The following is a 19756-nucleotide window of genomic DNA, read 5'->3' as shown; positions in this document are numbered from 1 at the left end:
GTCCACAGTCAGCTCAGGAAGAGGTATAGAAGGCTAAGTGAGTATCAACTTGGGGATTTTGGTTTTTTGTTTTTGTTTTTTTTTTTTTGGTTGGGAGGAAGCAGGAAAACACAGCTTAGCATTCCCAAAGTAGCTCTCATCTCCCACTCTCACAGACGTGTCTCATTTCTCTCTTTCCTCATTGCCTTGAGGGAATTTTCTTTTTCTTTTCCTTTCCTTTCCTTTTCTTTTTTCTTTTTGCCACACCTGTGGCATATGGAAGTTCCCAGGCCAGGCATCGAATCTGCACCATGGCAGTGACAATGCCAGATTCTTAACATGCTAAGCCACAAAGGAACTCTGGAAATTTCTTATTTCTCTTTTATCTCTTTATCTCAAAAACACAGAGGGAAAACAAATAATTTTTTTCACTGTGCATATATACTATTTATTTATTCCACAGCAGTTATGTTTGACAGAAAATAATACTTTTTACACAAATCTATGTATTTTTTCCCTTTTGATGAAAAAACAAAAGTTGTCCTGATTGAATTGAAATTCCTGAAATAAAAATTAGTGTTGTGGAAGTTCCTGTGTGGTGCAGCAGATTAAGGATCTGGTGTTGCTCCTGTGGCAATGCAGCAGGTTCAATCCCTGGCCCAGAAACTTCTACATGCCATGGGTATGGCCGAAAAAAAAAAAAAAAAAAAAAAAAAAAGAAGTTAATGTTGTGTATTAAGTGTTTAGGGGTGAAATCTACTGGTGTCTGCAACTTACTCTGAAATGAGTCAAAAAGTCAGTTGGATGGCTGATTGGTTAGAAGAATAGATAAATGAATATATGTATATGACAAAGCAAAATGAGCAAAACATTAATTTATGAGCTGGGTATTGAGTATATGGATGGTCAGTGTACAATGGTTCTAATTTTTCTATTTCACTGACACTTTTCATAAGAAAATGTTGGAAACTATAAAATAAACAAGGTCCTACTGTATAGCACAGGGGACTACATTCAATATCCTGTAATAAACAACAATGAAAAAGAATGTGTACATAAATATATAACTCAATCACTGTGCTGTATGCCTGAAACTAACACAACATTGTTTTTGTTTCTGGGTTTTTTTTTGGCCATACCCATGGCATGTGGAAGTTCCTGGGCCAGGGAGCAAACCCATGCCACAGCTGTAACCAGAGCCACGGCAGTGACAATCCTGGATCCTTAACCTGCTGAGCCCAAGCAGGGAACTCCACTAACACAACACTGTTAAGCCATCTATACTTCAATTTTTTTTTTTTAAAGAATGTTGGAGTAAATTAATACAGCATAAGTTTATCTTCTTAACTATTACTGTAAGCTTGATTCTTTATCAAGTCTCCTCCTTCCTAGCTTGGACATGTCACTGGGGGTAAAGCTAAAAGCAGAGGATCAAGAAGCATTTGCTAAGTGAGTGAGAGACAAGACATGCTGAAATATCTCAACTCAAAACTTACTCATTTGACAGATACTCACTGGTGAAAGGGTCATTTTCAACTCAGTGATCTGTTTGGGGAGAAAGAAAACCTACTTTTGTCCTCTGAAAGCATGAGATTCAGAAAAATTCCTGGAAAGGCAACCATAGCACCCATGCTGCTCATGCAGGGGCCCGACTGGGATGGCGGCCTGGGGGAAGCGACAGGAGCACAGCTGTGCCCCTGCATGCCCCAGTCAGGACCTGCTGTGTTATTTGTGGGGACCAGGGGAAAATGAAAAAAGACTTTATCTTATTAAGAATGTCAAGATGGAGGCAGCAGAACACAACCAAGCGTGGGGCGCTCCTGAGCCCAGGGCCTGTGTGGCTGCCATTCTGGTCTCTTTTCTATCACCCAGTCCTGGAGAGGGCTCCACTCACTGAGACAGCCAACATAAGGCACCCTCCTCTCTCTGGGGATCTGTGTTCCTGGGGGAAGATCTGTGAACCATTCCCCTCCCTAAATACCTCCCAGCAGAGAGTGGGAGGTATCTGTGGACACAGATTCTTATTTCTCTCCACGATGCACGGGAGGCCACATTCCCCTCGGGCTGCCCAGACCCAAGAGTCCTCTGGGGCCTACAAAAAGGATATGCCCCAAGGAGAGAGCATGCAAGCTAGAGGAGGCATTGGAGACAGGGCATTTCCAGAAGGGTGGGCACCTGCAGCCTCTTTATAGCACATGCCCCTCGAGGAGGGAGGGGCAGTGGATGAGAGTTCTCACTAATGCCCCCCCCCCACACACACACAAAGCAGGAAAAAGAATATAACCTTTTCTCCCTGGCTGTCTGGAGCCTCTGCTGAGACACTGGGGTGGGAGAGCTCTGCTAACCCCAGTGATGACAGCTTGGTGACAAGCCAAAAGGGACCCTTTTTCTTTAAGAGGCTCACATACATGAGCAAGCCCCCATTTCTGAATTAAGGCAATGGCTCCACTCCAAAACCATGAGCTGCAGTAGAATTTTTACTAGAGTGATTACAGAATAATCCTATCAGGTCCATATGCCAGCAAATAACAAAGGTAGTCAACATTCCATCCACGACCTGGGACAGGGGCAGCTATGAGAGAAAGCCAGCTCTAAGCTTCTCATATGTTGTTTATTAAGTGTCCACCACGAGGCCAAAGGGAGGTTTTTCTGATGCTCCTCAAGGTAGAGATGAGTACAATGGTCAGCTTCAGGCTCAGAAGGGTGAAGCAACTTACTCAAGGTCACACACTGGAGGTAGAAGGTGAAGCCAAGATTCAAAAACTAGGTCTGTCTACCTCAGCGTTTCTCAACTTTCATTCTATTGCCATTTGAGTTGGGTGATTCTTCGTTGTGAAAGGCTGTCCTGTGCACGGTTGGCTGTTTAGCAGCACCCCTGGCCTCTGCTCACCAGATGTCAACAGCATACCTGCCTCCCCTGCGGCCCATTCCCAGACAGGACAAATGCAAGTATCTCTAGCTAGACATTGCCAGATATCCACTGGGAAGCAAAGTGACCGGTAGCTGAGACCCACTGATCTAACTGAGGAATATGAACCCTGAACTGCCAAAGGAAACAGCCTTCAGCTCAAGGGAAGGAAGAGTTTCTAAAAACAGATGTTATCCAACGATGCACTGAATGGACTTGAGAGATAATAAGCTCCCCCATCATAGGAGATGAGAAGAGGTAGCCTGAATACGATTCCAAATTAGAAATACTGCTTTCTTAATGGTAATTGCTGGTTTTAGACAAAAGGGGCCAATGAACAGGAATTTCTGTTGACAGCCAGAAAGGGAGGCCAGAGAAACTATACGATTTAAAGAAATGCTACACATTGAATGAGGTTCCAAGTGGCCTAACCTTCTTTACTTTCCCTCCCATTGCAGCAGTGCTGGTCCACAGAAGGGTTGGGGCTCGTTTGGCTGGTAGAGTAGGGTAGCAGTTAAGGACTTAGACTTTGTGGAGTTGTCTTGTAGTACAGGGGATTAAGAATCTGGCATTGTCATTGCAGCGGCTTGGGTCACTGCTGTGGTATAGGTTCAAATTGAACCCTAGCTTGGGAAATTCCATACACTAAGGGCACAGCCAAAAAAAAAAAAAAAAAAAAAAAGAAAGAAAAACAAAAAACAAAAACCCTAGGCTTTGTAAACTAGTAAACCTCTACTCTCATCCTGCTTCTGCCCTAATTAGCTGGGCCAAGACATTTCACTTCACAAAGCCTGAGTTTTTCCTCACATCTCACAAGTTCCCATTGTGGCTCAGTGGTTAACGAATCCAACTGGGAACCATGAGGTTGTGGGTTCAATCCCTGCCCTTGCTCAGTGGGTTAAGAATCTGGTGTTGCCGTGAGCTGTGGTGAGCTGACGTTGCTGTGGCTCTGGTGTAGGCCAGTGGCTACAGCTCCAATTAGACCCCTAGCCTGGGAACCTCCATATGCCGAGGGAACAGCCCTAGAAAAGGCAAAAAGATAAATAAATAAATAAAATAAAATAAAATAAACACTGAGTACAGTGCTTGACATACAGGAAGTACCCATTTAGCAGCAGCTGTTGTATTTTCTTCCTTTCTTTACTGACCCCAAAGGCAGCCCTGTCTAGCTCAGAGAAGTCATCCTTGATTCCTCCTTGGTTTTTCACTGTGGCAGCAACTGCTAATAGTTTTCCAATATCGGATCTCTATTTAGGAACAGACTTCTGCTTTTCAGCTGAATACATGGCTGCCTGTAATAGAGACTACATTTCCCAGGCTCCTTTGTGGCTGGGTATTACCATGTGACTAAGTTCCAGTGACTTGGAAATGGAGTTTGCAATTGCAACTGCCAGAAAACAGCCCTAGAAGGAGAATGTATTTCTTTTCTTTGGGGGGTGGGGAGGGCATATGGAAGTTCCTAGGCCAGGGATGCAATTCCAGCCACAGCTGTGATCTTTGCTATAGCTGCAGCAATGCCAGATCCTTAACCCACTGCACCACAGTGGGAACTCCAGAGGTGGATATATTCTTTTCTTTGGCCTTTCATTCTTCCAGTTGGCTGGTATGTTGATAGGATGAATAGAGCTTAAGCAGCCACGTTAGGACCATGAGGAAGAGCCATAAAATGAAGAAAGTGAAGCAGTAATTTGGAAGGAGTTGAGTTCTCTCTGATGATTGCAGAGCTGCCATACAATCCAGGACCACCTCTGGATTAGCTTGGGTTTTCTATCATGAACTCCAAAATCAATTCTTAACTGATTAACCCCTGACTTTAAGGAGTTTGTCAGTTAGGATAAGAACAGGATAAAAGATAAATAGCATCAGAAAAATTTAATTAAAAATTCGACAGGGAGTTCCCGTTGTGGCTCAGAGGGTTACAAACCCAACTAGTATCCATGAGGATGTGGGCTTGATCCTTGGCCTCACTCAGTGGGTTAAAGGATCCTGCATTGCTGTGAACTGTGATGTAGGTCACAGATGCGGCTCAGATCTGGTGTTGCTGTGGCTGTGACGTAGGCCAGTGGCTGCAGCTTCGACTGCACCCCTAGCCTGGGAACTTCCATATGCCACCAGTGGAGCCGTAAAAAGACAAATTAAAAAAAAAAAAACCCAAAAAACCAATTCTACAGTGCAAACGGGACAAGGATAATAAAAGGTAAGATCCCAGCTGGTGGCAGGACAGAGGAGGGAGGAACAGCCATTCCTAAGGTAGAGTGGGGATGTCAAGGACATCAAAGGGCATCGTTGGGAATGAATGGAGCCCAGAGTGAAGAGTATGGAGACACAGGTTGGAGCCCGGGGGTAAGGAAGTGCTTTTACCCTCTCTGTCTTTGCCTCCTCCTTGTGTGCCCCATGATACTTGTAATAGTCCCCTTTATATTACCTATCTTATCATTCATTCTTTACCTGATGCTTACCAACTACAAGGGAGCACCTCTAGAGCATGGAGGGTGCCCACCAATTCTGTTTCTGAAGGTTGGCATCCAGGACCATGAGGAGGACACCCCTTCCTTGATGGCAGGGACCACACTTTTTCCCTCACTGCCATTCTCCTGGGCTGGCACGCAACAGGTGCTCGACAGAAGTTTCCTGGGTGAACTTTGAGAAAATGAGACACTCACAGATAAAGAGCAGCAGAAGACACAGGAAGAAGGACATAAATGCAGAAAGTGCGGCATATTTTTCACAAGGATTTTTTAAAATTTTTTGACCATGGCCCAAAGCATGCGGAAGTTCTTGGGCCAGGAATTGAACCTGTGCCACAACAGTGACAATGCTGGATCCTTAACCTTAACCAGGGAACTCCCTCACAAAGCTATATAAACCAATACAAATTTGAGGTAAGATTTATCCTGTTTATGAATCTTGTTATCTGTCTGTCAGCTACCTTTCCTGTTTCCTGGAAAATTCTGGAAATTTCTTTCACAGTAATTCAAAACATGAATAAAGGTCTATGGATAAAGACACTTTACTGCAACATTATTTAAGGTAGGAAATAAAAGGAAATAATCTAACATTTGGGAACTACACATTTTATGGGATAACTGCAGTCATCGATAATCACATTTATGGAGCACCAGTAATGATGTGGAAAAATGCTTATGATGAAATTAAATTTACAACAGACATTGTTTGTACAGGATGATGTCAGTTCTACTAACTAATAGGCTTAGAGAGGGGGTGAATTTCCGCAATGTTATGTTAATAGTGGTTTCCTCGGGGTAGTGAGTGATGTGATTATCTTTGGTATTTTCCAAGACTTCAACAATGAAGACATCTTAGTTTTGTAATAGGAAGAATAAGAACTAACTGCATTTATTTTTAAAACAAAATAGAATAGATTTATTCCACTGGATAAAAAATGCTATGCCTTCCACATTCTTAGTACATATTTTATTTTCTTTAGTAAAAAGTGAGAGTTTGTGATTTCCTTTCTTGATACATTCTAAATTGCCTCACCCACCACTCCCCATTCCAAACTGCTCTGCCTTCTGCCTCATTTGTGTTGGATAGTTATTCTAGTCAAGGAAGCCAGAACATTAAATTCTTTGCTCTAATTCTAAGAAAGAGGCGCCATGCATGAGGGGGCCCCAAGTACTGCATATTCTCATTGAGTCTGGCCTGCACCTCATTTCCATAAAACACTCAGGTTTATCAGTGCCACTCACGGTGGTGCAGAGAGCAGACTGCAAAAAGCAAAATTCCCTATGAGCCCAGTGCTGCGGGAATGTGGCTGACTCAGAATCTAGAGCAGTGCTGGGCTTGGAGTTAGCCTCTGCATGAGATGAAAGAGGCAGATGATCCTGTGGGCAGGCAATGGCCCTGAAGATTCTTCTAGGGGAGGAGGTATACATTCAAATGTCTAGAGTCCAGGAGGAAAAGTTCAAAAGAACTGGGGACAGTGTGTGGACCAGGACAGAGTGGTGGGGTCTGGGGCCACCAGCCAGAGGATATCTGATGTTTTAAGAGGACAGAAGCCACCTAGATACCTCTAACCGTGGCAGGCCCGGGTCTGTCAATTTTTAAAATGAAGCCTAAAAGCTGGATTGTCATCTAAAATCTTTTAATTTTTAAGTGCTCTCAACTATTCAGTTGTTCCATGTGTTTTCTTGGACACTTACACACAGGTCAAACGAAAACAAATGTGGGGGATCTGACCTGTGAGCCTGGAGCTAGAAATGTGAATCTAGCTCATAAGCTCCAAGATGATGACCACAAGCTAACGAATCTCTGTGGGTATTTGCCCAGCTTACAACAAGCCTCTTCTCTGAGAACCATCACCCACCTAGGGACGGGCCCAGGCAGCCAAAGTTACACCTTTTAACTCAACCCCTGGACACACGTGGCTGAACCAGAGGTCGTCTTCTGACCCCAAATGAGCCATTCAGTCCCATTCTTTCTTCTGGAAAACAAGAATTGGGGTGTGCAGATAAGATGGTCTCGTGAACTGAAGTGACGGGAAGTGATGGCTGAGGCTGCCACTGAGGGGCAGTGTTGCTCACCTCCAGGCAAAAGGACAAGCAGGGACAGGAGGCAGCGGACAAATGCAAAAATGCCCGTGCTGGAATTACCGATATTTCTGTGCATAAAGATGAATTTAGACATTTCCCTCACACCACACACAAAGGTTAACTCCACACTGACAAGTTCTCAGTGTAAGAGCCGTACCTCTGGAAAATCTTAGAAGCAAAAGAAAATCTTTGTCACCTTGAGTAAGGCAAAGATTTCATAGATTCAACACCAAAGGCACAACCAATAAAGGAAGACACTGCTAAATTAGACTTTATCACAACAAAAAACTTCTGTGTTTCAAAAGGCACCTCTAAGAAAGTGCAAAGCTACAGAAATGGAGAAAACAGCTGTATATCATACAGCTGACACATTGTATATCTGATGTAACCAATATAAATAAAGTACTCTCCCAACTCAACGGAGAGAAGAGAAAAAACTCAATTTAAAAATGGGAAAAGGATTTGAATAGACATTTCACCCAAGAAGATGCAGGAAAGGCTCACAAGCTCATGAAAAGATGCTTGCCGTCTTAGTCATCAGGGAAATGCAAATCAAAACACAATGAGGTACCACTCTACATCCACTAGGATTATAGGAGAGGACTATACTTCTCTCTTAATCAATCAATCATTTTTTCGCCACTCCATGGCATATGGGAGTTTCTGGACCAAGCCACAGTTGGAAACTGAGCTGCAGTTGTGACCACAGCTGCAGCAACACCAGATCCTTTAACCCTCTGTGCCAGGCCATGGATTGAACCTGCATCCTGGTGCTGCAGAGACACTGCCAATGCCATTGTGCCATAGCAGGAACTCCATATACTTTTAAAAGACAGACAATAATAAATGTTGATGAGGATGTGGAGAAGTTAGAACTCTCATATATTGTTTTGGGGAATGTAAAAATGGTACAGACACTGTGGAAAAGTCTGGCAGTTCCTGAATAGTTAAAATAGTTACCAGATTTCACTGAAATTCCATATCCAGATATGTGCCCAAGAGAACTGAAGCTCTGTGTCCATATATGTGTGTATGAATCTTTCCAGCACTATTCAAAATAGCCAAAAAGTGAAAGAAACGCAAATGTTTATCAGCTGAGTAGATAATAAAAATATGGTATATCTATGTATTATTTGTCAGCAATAAAGTACTGATCCATGCTATGACATGGACGAACTGCAAAAACATTATGCAAAGTGCAAGAGGCCAGACACAAAAGGCCACATATTATATGATTACATTTATATGAAATGTCCAAGATAGACAAATCTATTTAGATAGAAAAGAGATTAGTGGTTGCTTGGGATTGGGGGTTGGGATGGGAAGGAGTCTTTGCAAATGTTGGCAATGTTCTAAAATTGGATTCTGGTGATGATTATATAACTCTGTACATTTACTAACAATAATCGAATTGTATGATTCACTTAGAGTGAATTTCATGGCATGTAAATTATATCTTAATAAAGTTGTTTAAAAAGAAATTGAATGGCGTTCTCGCTGTGGCACAGTGGGTTAAGAATCAGACTGCAGCAGCCTGTGTAGCTTTGGAGATGCAGGTTGGATCCCTGGCATTAAAAGGGTCTGGCATTGCTGCAGCTGCAGCATAGATTACAGCTGTAGCTCGGATTCGATTCCTGACCAGGGAATTTCCATACTCCTCAAGGACAGCCAAAAAAAAAAAAAAAAAAAAAAAAAAAAAAGAAACAAAAAAAATTCAAAGGTCCAAGAAAGAGAGAGGCTGCCTGAGTGTTTCCAGTTCTGTCTGTTTTAAAAATCTATTTTAGTACACTAGTTTTGCTCCTGAAAATACCACAGGAGTTTTTTTAATAAGGGAAATAAAGACATGTTAGGCAAATATGGATGAAACTAAGAGTGGGTCCTAAAGAGCTACTATAGTTAGGCCACAGTTTTGCTCTGAGTTTCCTAGGAGCCAGAGCAAGGAGAAATATGTGAGCAATTACAAGACTCTAGTGTCATTTATTATTATTATTATTATTATTATTATTATTATTATTTTGTCTTTTTTTTTTTTCTTTTCTAGGGCCGCTTCCCGAGCACATGGAGGTTCACAGTCTAGGGGTCGAATCGGAGCTGTAGCCGCGGGCCTATGCCAGAGCCACAGCAATGCAGGATCCAAGCCACGTCTGTGACCTACACCATAGCTCATGGCAGCGCCGTATCCTTAACCCACCGAGCAAGGCCAGGGATCAAACCCGCAACCTCATAGTTCCCAGTTGGATTCGTTTCCACTGCGCCACGACAGGAACTCCTTTAGTGCCATTTAAATGAAAGCAAACTACTGGCTGGTACTAGGTTTTGGATAAAATGCATCACATAGTTTCTTTTAAAGGTTAGCACAGCAATATGTTAACACATAATTTCTTAGTTAATCAGCAGAACTGGAAGTATGGAAACCTTCCCCCCGCCCCGTACCTCTCTGGTTTTCTTTCATCTTATAATTTGACTTTAAGAGTTTGGGAGGCTGGACTTGTTCGTTTGCCTGCCCCTTTCCTTCCCCACCCCAGGTGGGACAGGCTGAGGTTTCTAAAAACAGGCAACACAGGAAAGGGAAGCTAAAGAATAATCATCCTTAATGGCAAAGAAAAGAAGCATAAAAAGCCCAGCTCCATTACCTCTTACCCTCAAGCAAGAAAAGCCATGAAGAAAAAAGAAAAGTAATGTTTCTACCTACCTGCACTGGACTGGGAGGTTTTCCTCATTAATCCTTACAGTGCTGATGACCTCACAGTGAAGGAATCGTTCTTGCCCTGATTTAAAGATGTGGAAAGAGACTTCTGGAGTTTAGTGGTTGCCTTGCACTAAGCTCCAAGGGTTGGCAAGTGACGTCATTTAAAGGCCCAAGTGACACCCACCTTCTAAGACGTTTGAATGAGCTGCATGCCACCCCCGCCCCACCTCATCCTCTTTTTCATTATGGTGAGAGAGGGAAGTGAATAAACACTTTAAATAAAGATTTCATGTAATTGGAAATATGAACATCCGTGCTAACTTTAGTCAAGGATGTGGCAAACGCAGCACCAGTCCCAGCACACATACACATATCATTTCAGGACATGATGAATAATGCTTTCTTGCTGTTCCAAATCCCTGGAGATTAAGCTGAGAGAAAGGCACTCTCAAAGACCAAAGTTATCCAGGCTGTCCTCTTCTTAAGAAAAAAAGAAATTACGATATTGAAGTAAATAAAAGAACTGGCAGGAGAGAAAGGAGAGGCATACACAGTGTTTATAAGACAGAGCTCTTAGGTGAACAGGACTTTCTTTAATGTCTCTGTCTCCTTCAGTCAAGTGACTGGGAGCCTGACTGCAGTGGCCACCCCAGCCCCACATGTGGGGCTCTTTAGCGCCACCTGCTGGTTAAGCCTCCCCTTGGTTCTCTAACAGAGCAGGACCCTGTGAGGACCCCTAACTCATGTCCTCCTCCTGCCTTTTTGTCTGTAGAACAAGTTTAGTCAAAGAATCAATTTAATCAGAGAAGTGAGAAAATAGAAAAAGGAAAACAGTCAAGCAAGACAGAATAATAGTAGTTTAGCCATTCAACAAAGTCCAGGACCTTTAGTAAGTTCTTTAAGGACTATAGGTAATATGCTGCGCCATGTCCTCGGAGCTGTTTTGGAGGTGCTGAAGCCTCCACCAGGTGGAGAAGTCAACTGTGTGCTTCCCATAAGCACGCAGACCCCAGACCGGCTGGAATGAGAAAGTTGATGATGCTGATTCCCAACCACCTCAGCACCCACCAATCAGGAAAACATCCATGAGCTGATCACCCCCTGCTCCTCAAACACTATAAGACTCCTCACTACCCCCTCCAAGGTGGGGGGGGGGGGCGGGGCGCGCACAGTCTTTGAGGCACTGGCCTGCTGAGCTCCCCTCTCTGCCTGGGAATTAGAGCTACTTTTTCTATTTCCTTCAACTATTTCTTTTTTTTTCTTTCTTTCTTTCTTTTTTTTTTTTTTTTTTTTTTTTTGGCTTTTTGCTATTTCTTGGGCAGCTCCCGCGGCATATGGAGGTTCCCAGGCTAGGGGTCGAATGGGAGCTGTAGCCGCCAGTCTACACCAGAGCCACAGCAACGCGGGATCCGAGCCGCGTCTGCAAACTACACCACAGCTCACGGCAATGCCGGATCGTTAACCCACTGAGCAAGGGCAGGGATCGAACACGCAACCTCATGGTTCCTAGTCGGATTCGTTAACCACTCGCCACAATGGGAACTCCCCTTCAACTATTTCTTCATCTTTCTATTTGGCATTGGTGTACAGAGGCAGCTGCTATTTCAGCAATAATTCTGGACCCAGATTGGTCAGGGATATGTGTGCAGTGGGACACAGGTGTGTGAATCAGTCTGGCTGCTGGTTCCATTCTGATATTCATTCATTCATTCATTCATTCATCGTCTATCTACCCACCCATTCTCCCTTCCTTCCATCAATCCATCCACCCAACCATAAAGTCTTTATTGAGGTATCAGGTACAGATGTTATAACAGGAAAAGGATAAACAATCCCTGTCCAAATGGAGCTTACAGCCTATATTGGTGGCTCACAACCTTGGCTGCCTGGAGAGCTTCTAAAACATACTAAGACATCTGCTTCAAGGAAGATGGGGTACAGGTACTTTTCCCTATTCTTCTGCTAAGTACACTTAAAAACCCTGGACATCATGTTTAAAACAAACCAAAGATGGCTCTGAGAAGTGGAGAGGCAAAGCAAGACCAGCTATTCTTTGGAATTCTTTGGCATCCCAGGACTCAAAAGAATAACACAATGGTAAGTTCCTCAGATTTTCATTTGGTCATATAGGAGACTCTGTAATGATGAAGCTGACAATTCAAAACACCAGAGGGCACAGACAAAAACCAACCAACCAAACAAACAAAAAACCCACAATAAAAGACTGTTGTGTCTAGCCAAAAACACAGGAAAGGCACAGCCCAGCAAAATAGAAAACTTCTAGACAATAACTGCTCTATTGTAGCCAAACAGTGCAGAAAAAACTGGAACCCTGTTCCCATCCTAGCCAGCAAAGGCTGAGAAGGGAGCCAAGGCATCTAGCCTTGCCAGGCTATGACAAGGTGACCCAAGCCCCGCTGCTGGGGTGGTGCCTAGCAGGGACTTTCATCTCCATCAGGTGGAGACAAGCCCTGCCCCCACTCCCACAGTGTCAGTGGAGGCACATCCACCCCTCCCAGCCAGGGAGTTATCCCTGGGGCCTTGGTGGGGAGCCAGAACTGCTCCTGCTCATCAGTAAGGAAGACCCCTCCCCCTTCCTTCAAGTGTCTCAGAAGCCAAGCAAGGAACCTGGAATTTTACTCTTGCCTGGAAGTAACGAGCCAGTCTGCCTGCCCCCAATGCCCCTACTTCCTCCATCAGAGCAGTGACTCATGAAGCCAGATAAAAAGAGAAATTAAATGTGATCCAGAGAGTCATAACCTAATACCTAAAATGTCCACCCTTCAATCAAAAATCACTGGTCATGTCAAAACCCGGGGAACTTTCAAATGGAGTCTTTAGAGAGCAATCCAAAGACACCACTGTCAAGAGGGCAAAGATGTTGGGAATTATCTGATAAATATTTTAAAGAAATCATCATGAAAGGCTTCCACATGCAAATAGGAACATGTTTGAAACAAATGAAAAAGTAACAAGTCTCAGCAAAACAACAGGAGATAAAAAGAAGAGCCAAATGGAAATTTTAGACCTCAAAAATCTAAGAACTGAAAAAAACCTCAATGGGAAGACTTCAACATGAGGCAGAAGCAGAGGAAACAATCAGTGAATTAGAAGGCAGAACAGAAGAAATAACCCAATCTGAGCATCCGAAGGAAAAGAGACTGGGAAAAGAAAAAAAAAAAAAAAAAAGAAGAACAGTCTCAGGAACCTGTGGGACTACAACAAGAGAGCAAAGATTCCTGTAATCAGAGTTTTGGAAGGTGATGAAAAAGAGGGTGGAGATGAAAAGATACTTGAAGACATAATGGCTGAAAACTTCCTAATTTGGCAAGAGATAGATCTACAAAATCAAGAAGCTAAGTCAACCTCAAACAGGATAACTCCCTTGCCCTAACACACACACACACACACACACACACACACACAAACAAAAAATGAAAAACCCCTGGAGTTCCCATTGTGGCTCTGTGGAAACAAATCTGACTAGTATCCATGAGGACAAAGGTTCAATCCCTGGCCTTGCTCAGTGGGTTAAGGATCCGGTGTTGCCATGAGCTGTGGCTCATATCTGGCATTGCTGTGGCTGTGGCATAGGCCAGTGGCTACAGCTCTGATTTGACCCCTAGCCTGGGAATCTCCATACGCTTCAGGTACAGCCCTAAACAAACAAACAAACAAAACAAAAAACCACACCAGGACACATAACAATTAAACTTCTAAAAACTAAAGACAAAGAAAAAAATCTTGAAAGCAGTCAGAGGAAAAAAAAAAATCTTACCATAATATGAATGACAGTAGATTTCTCATCTGAAAATATGGAAATGAGAAAGAAGTGACTGGGTGTTTTTCAGATGCTGAAAGAAAAGACCTGTCAACCCAGAATCTCAGTGAAAATATCCTTAAAGAATAAAGGGAAGTCAACACATTTTCAGATGAAGAAATTGTACAGGACTTGTATGCTGAAAACTATATGATGCTGATGAAAGAAATAAAAGATTTAGATAAATGGAGAGATACACAGTGCTCATGGGTTAGAAGATTCAAAATAGGGGCATTCCTGTCGTGGCACATAGGAAACGAATCCAACTAGGAACCATGAGGTAGCGGGTTGAATCCCTGGCCTTGCTCAGTAGGTTAAGGATCCGGTGTTGCCGTGAGCTGTGGTATAGGTTGCAGATGTGGCTCAGATTGCTATGGCTCTGGCGTAGGCGGGCAGCAACAGCTCCAATTAGACCCCTAGCCTGGGAACCTCCATATGCTGTGGATATGGCCCTAAAAAACGCAAAAAGACCCCTCCCCCAAAAGAATGATGTTGGGAATTATCAAAATAGGAGTTCCTGTCATGGCTCAGCAAAAACAAATCCAGTTCAATCCCTGCCCTTGCTCTGTGGATTAAGGATCTGGAGTTGCCATGAGTTGTGGTGTGGGTTGCAGATATGGCTCGGATCTGTGTTGCTGTGGCTATGGTGCAGCTGGCAGCTATAGCTCCAATTAGACCCCTAGCCTGGGAACCTCCATATGCCTCGGGTGTGGCACTAAAAAAGCAAAAAAGAAAAAAAAAAAGATTAAAGATAGTACATAAATCAATTCTCTCCAGATTGATATACAGATTTAACACAATTTCTGGCCAGATCTCAGCAAGATAACTTACAGATATGGACAGATATGGACAAGATTATTCTAAAATCTATATGGAAGGGCAAATGAACTAGAAATAGCTAAAATAATTTATTAAAAAGAAAAACAGAATAGAAAAATCAGTTCACACAATTTTAAGACTTATTATATGACTACAATAATCAAGATTGCGGTATTAGTGGAGGGGTAGACACAGAGCAATGGAATAGAACAGAGAACCAGAAAACAGACTTGTACAAATATGCCCAGGAGATTTTGCCAAAGGTGTAAAATTAATCTAACTAAGGAAAGAGTGTTTTCAACAAATGGTGCTGGAACAACTGGACATCCATAGGCAAAAACTGTAGTCTCATACATCATTAAAAAATTTACTTTGGTTCATAAACATAAAGATAAAACATGAAACCATTAAAAAATTTTACAAAAACACATTACAGGAGTTTCCACCATGGCGTAGTGTTTTGAGAATCTGACTGTAGAAGCCTGCTGTGGAGGAGTGTGTTCCATCCCCAGCCCAGTGTAGTGTGTTAAAGGATCCAGGTTCCATAGCTGCAGTGTAGGTTGCAGCGGTGGCTCAGATTCAATCCCTGGCCTGGGAACTTCCATATGCCATGGGTATGGCCATAAAATAGAACGAAGGGAAGGGAAGGGAAGGCAGGCACATTACAGAAAATCTTCAGGGTCCAGGCCAAGGCAAAGAGTTCTTAGTCTTGACACCAAAAGCAGGAACCATAAAAAGAAAAACTGACAAACTGGCTCTCTCCTACAGCTATTTACCTACTCCCATCACAATCTTCACTGGATCTACGTGTCTCTTATACCACATTTACTTTATATACTTTTAAAGTGTATGTGTGTATGTGTGTGTGTGTGTGTGTACATACATATATTTTTTTAAAGTATAAGTTCATTTCACTACTACATATGAAAAACTAGTCATCTGCTTTTTTGTCATCTACGGAAAATTTCTATAAGAATAAAGAGTGACAACAAAACAATCTAAATTCTGGCCAGACATTTCAAAGAAGGCTCTGCTTCATTAAAAAGAAAGATAAGGAGAGTTCTCATTGTGGCTCAGCAGGTTAAGAACCCAATTAGTATCCATGAGGATGCAGGTTCAACCTCTGGCCTCACTCAGTGGGTTAAAGGATCCAGTATCTGTTAGCTGCAGTGTAGGTCACGGATCTGGCATTGTTGTGGCTGTGGTGTATACCGGTGGCTACAGCTCTAATTAGACCCCTAGCCTGGGAACCTCCATATGCCATGGATGCAACCCTACAAAGACAAAAAAAAAGATCAGTAGGGGAGTTCCTGGTGGTCTAGTGGTTAGGACTTGGCACTTTCACTGATGCAGCTGGCTTGATCCCTGTCTGGGAACTAAGATCCCACATCAATCTGCTGCATACTTTGGCCAAAAAAGAGGAAGAAGAAAGGAAGAAAGGAAGGAAGGAAGAAAGAAAGAAAGAGAGAAAGAAAGAAAGAAAGAAAGAAAGAAAGGAAGGAAGGAAGGAAGGAAGAAAGAGAAAGAAAGAAAGAAAGAGAAAGAAAGAAAGGAAGAAACAAGAAAGAAAGGAAAGAAGAAGGAAGAGCAAGTGTAAGACAGGTGTTAAAGACCTACCAGCACCAAACTGAGACTCTCCTGGAGGTAATCAGAAGGACTGAAAACCAGTGTGACTCAGTATTAATTAATGCCACATCTGGATACCATTTAGAGCCACTTCAGGCACCACCTAAAATGCAATAACTACAGTTTTGAATTTCATCATGCAATTGCTTTGCTCCTAAATGCCTCTCAGGAAAAGTACAAACTCTTCCTGCTGCTGGTATGACATTTCCTTCACATTTGACCCACTAAACTCCAGTAAAAATGATTTCACTGTCCCCCAAATCCAGATTCTTTCAGCCTTTGGGCTATATGCTATACCCTCAAGTGCCTTGAGAGTCAGAGACCCATCTTTGTTTACTCTTGTCTCCTTCCGGGCCTACTGGAGAGCCTTCCTGGAGCAAAGTAGGTGAGAAGGATGAAAAAGGGGGAGGGATGAAAAGTTTGATAAAAAAAAAGAGAAGGGAATAAAAGAGAAAGGAAGAGAGGAAAGTGAGCATGAAGGGAGGGAAGGATGGAGGGAGGGGGTAGAGAGGAAGGGAGGAAGGAAGGTACTGGTGAGCTTCCATGTGTTGTACAAAACCCATCTGAAAAGTTTCTTCCTCTTTGAAGCCATATCCTTCCCATATCCTTTAGCCACCTCCAAGCAGCCTTCCTCTGGGTTCCCACAGTGTTCTTTCCATATCTCCGTCAAGGCATTTAACTCTCTGTATTCTGCATATGAATAACTCTCTTTCTTCTACATAAACGAATGAATGAGTGAATTCAGGTCTCCTTCATTAGACTGATCCTTACAAGGGTAGGGGCAATAGGATATTTTCCTATAACTCAGCACCTGGCCCGTGGTTTTCAACCTTGCCTGCACGCTGGAATCACATGGGGACCTTCAAAAAAAATGCTAATGCCTAGGTCCCCCCCTTTGACACAATTCTGATTTAATTGGTCTGGTGTGTGGTCTGGGTCTCAGGATTTTTGAAAGCTCTCCAGATGCAGCCAAGATTTCAAACCATTGTCCCAACCCAAAGTGGAGTGCTAGGAGGAGCTCAGTAAATGATGAATGAGTAAATGGAGGAATCCTGCCTTTAACACATCACATTCCTGACCCAATATGCTCATTTTCAGGGTTTCTTGTTATGCTAATTCATGAATATATTCAGGAACTATTAATTAAGCAATAATACAGTACCAGGTGCTATGCAAGGGCAAGCTGCTGAAAACAGAAACATGACTAAGACACTCCCCTTCTGCTGGGGCTGGCTGAGTCCCCATCCACCCAGACACTTTGTCCTGCTGGTTAACTGGCCAGTCTCAACTGCAATCACCTCCCTTGTGACTGACAGCAAACCTTACTCCTGGCTGCTTCCTTTGGCAATGTACGGACAAACTATTCATTCCCAGAGAGAAAGTTTCCTGGAAGGGTGTGTGTGAATCAAAAGACCAAAAAAAAAAAAAGTGTTTCTGTCTACACTTCTCCAAACTCTGCGGAGGAGAAAGGCAAGTCTCAGGAGGCAGACCAAAGTCCTGTGCTGCTTAAATAAACTTCCTTCTGGGTGTGTATTTACACAAAGAAAATCTAGGGCCTTAGAATATGATTAAGATCTCAATTACCCCAAGGTAAAGGGAATTTCCTTCCCGGCTGCCATCCCTTCATTGCTTAAAGATTTTGCACTAAAGATTACTGAGGAGCAGAGCTAATAATTAGTGCTACCTGCTCTGGTGCAGACTTTGATAACACGTATCTCCTCTCAACTGTCCTAACAGCTTCCTAACTGGCCATCCTGATCCTGGACTTGGCCGGGTCAGCCCATCTTACACAGAGAAGCCGGATAATTTTTCTAAAACCACAAATCCAATGACTTCTTCCTCCTTTGTTGTTGTCGTTTTGTTGCATATACAAGTTCCTGGGCCAGGGATCAAACCTGAGCCACAGCAGTAACTCAAGCCACAGCAAAGACAATGCTGAGTCCTTAACCTCTAGGCCACCAGGGAACACCCTTCTATCTGAAACTCTTTAATGGCTTGCCACTGCTGCCAGGATATAATAGGATACAAGGGATAAGCTCATGTATCATGCAAGTGTAACCTAAATAAAATTGGGCTGCCTTATGTCCAGTCTAACTGCGGTATTACATTCAGAAGAAACTCAAGTCCAACATCCAGAAAAGAAAAACAGTGGAAAATAACTTAAACCACTATTGAAGACTCTCAAAGAGGCAAAACGAAATTTAAAAACTCCCAAAAAACAAAACAAAATAAAATTTTAAAAAATCAAACTTAAAGAACCTCTTCTCCAATCTGTCAGGCCATAATACCACTTCCCATGTCTGTTGCTTGCCCCCCAAAAAACCTGAGCTTGCACTCACTGGCTCTGCTCTACTCTTACCCACTCTCCAATCTCTCTGATAGGCACCATAAATCCACTTAGCATTCCCAATACCTTCTCTTTATTCATTACTGCAATCAGTACAAGAAAAGCCCATGAGACAAACATTTGAAAACAGATTCTACTCTGGAAACTGAGGCAGAGGATCAGGCAGTGACTGTTATATATTAAAACTTCTGACCCTATCAAACAAGAGCCTTTTTTGTCTGGACACAACTTACTGGGTAGCCTCATTTTCTGATAATTCACTTTCCCTAAATAGGCCTGGCCCTTTTTATATCCCCACAGCTTTGAAAATGCTGCTCTTTCTGCCATGGATGGCTGTTCCCTTCCTCTCAGCCTGACAAGATTTCAAACTAACTTTTTACAACCAGCTCTGGTGTCATATCCTTTAAGGCCCTTATCATTCTATCAGGTTCATTTGCTTCTTCCTCCAAGGTTTTTCTGAACTTTGTTCAGATATCTATTATAACCTGTATCAAGCTGGGCTGTGATTCCTTAACCACCAATCAGATTTTTCATTAGACCATAGGTGCCAAATTTAAGTCTGATTCATCTCTGGTCCTCAGCCCCAAGAACCAGGGTGGTGCTCCATAAACAGTTTCTGAATGCTCCAGAAATATGCTCCAGTTATGAGTGGTGCAGGAAAGCATTGACTAGTGTTCCACTCTCTGCTCACCAGTTGGGAAAGCCTGGGAGCATGTCATACTGGAACTTGAGCCATCACCCTAGCACTCACCTAGCAATGCCCACATACCCTCCCTTATCTGGCCAGCCCTCCAAAAGGTGGCCTGTCCCTGTCTTTCACTCCAGCCAGCCCTGGTTCTCACCTAGTCAAAAATAAAGGAAGTTAAAAGCAGTGCAGCAATCAGGCATAAGAAATAAAATAGAGGTATCTAGACTTTTTTTTTTTTTTTTTTTTTTTTTTTGGTCTTTTGTCCTTTTAGGGCTGCATCCATGGCACATGGAGGTTCCCAGGCTAGAGGTCTAATCTGAGCTATTG

The 19756-nt window shown here is 43.0% G+C and overlaps 1 protein-coding gene across 8 annotated transcripts in view; it reads right to left on the bottom strand.

Moving 5' to 3' along the window:
- Positions 1 to 19756, bottom strand: part of HRH1 (histamine receptor H1) — a 201836-nt gene that overhangs the window by 6512 nt on the left and 175568 nt on the right. For 2 of the 8 annotated variants that reach the window (XM_084989502.1, XM_084989501.1), the window contains 2 exons: positions 10133 to 10208; positions 5347 to 5527 (listed from right to left, as the gene is read on the bottom strand). The exons of 5 other annotated variants lie outside the window; for them this stretch is intronic. Coding sequence is in view for 1 of the 3 variants with exons in the window: in XM_084989498.1 (XP_084845624.1) it covers positions 10133 to 10160 (28 nt within the window). In the remaining 2 variants the exon portion in view is untranslated. The remainder of the gene's footprint in view (positions 1 to 5346; positions 5528 to 10132; positions 10209 to 19756) is intronic. One more of the 8 variants, XM_084989498.1, reaches the window with a different exon arrangement.

The sequence above is a fragment of the Sus scrofa genome, chromosome 13, assembly GCF_054392235.1.
Source record: "Sus scrofa isolate SSC_HxYL_T2T_F1_AM1 chromosome 13, Sscrofa_HxYL_maternal_Yorkshire_Landrace_v2.0, whole genome shotgun sequence".
NCBI lineage: Eukaryota > Metazoa > Chordata > Mammalia > Artiodactyla > Suidae > Sus > Sus scrofa.
This window is presented reverse-complemented; position numbering and strand designations above follow the sequence as displayed.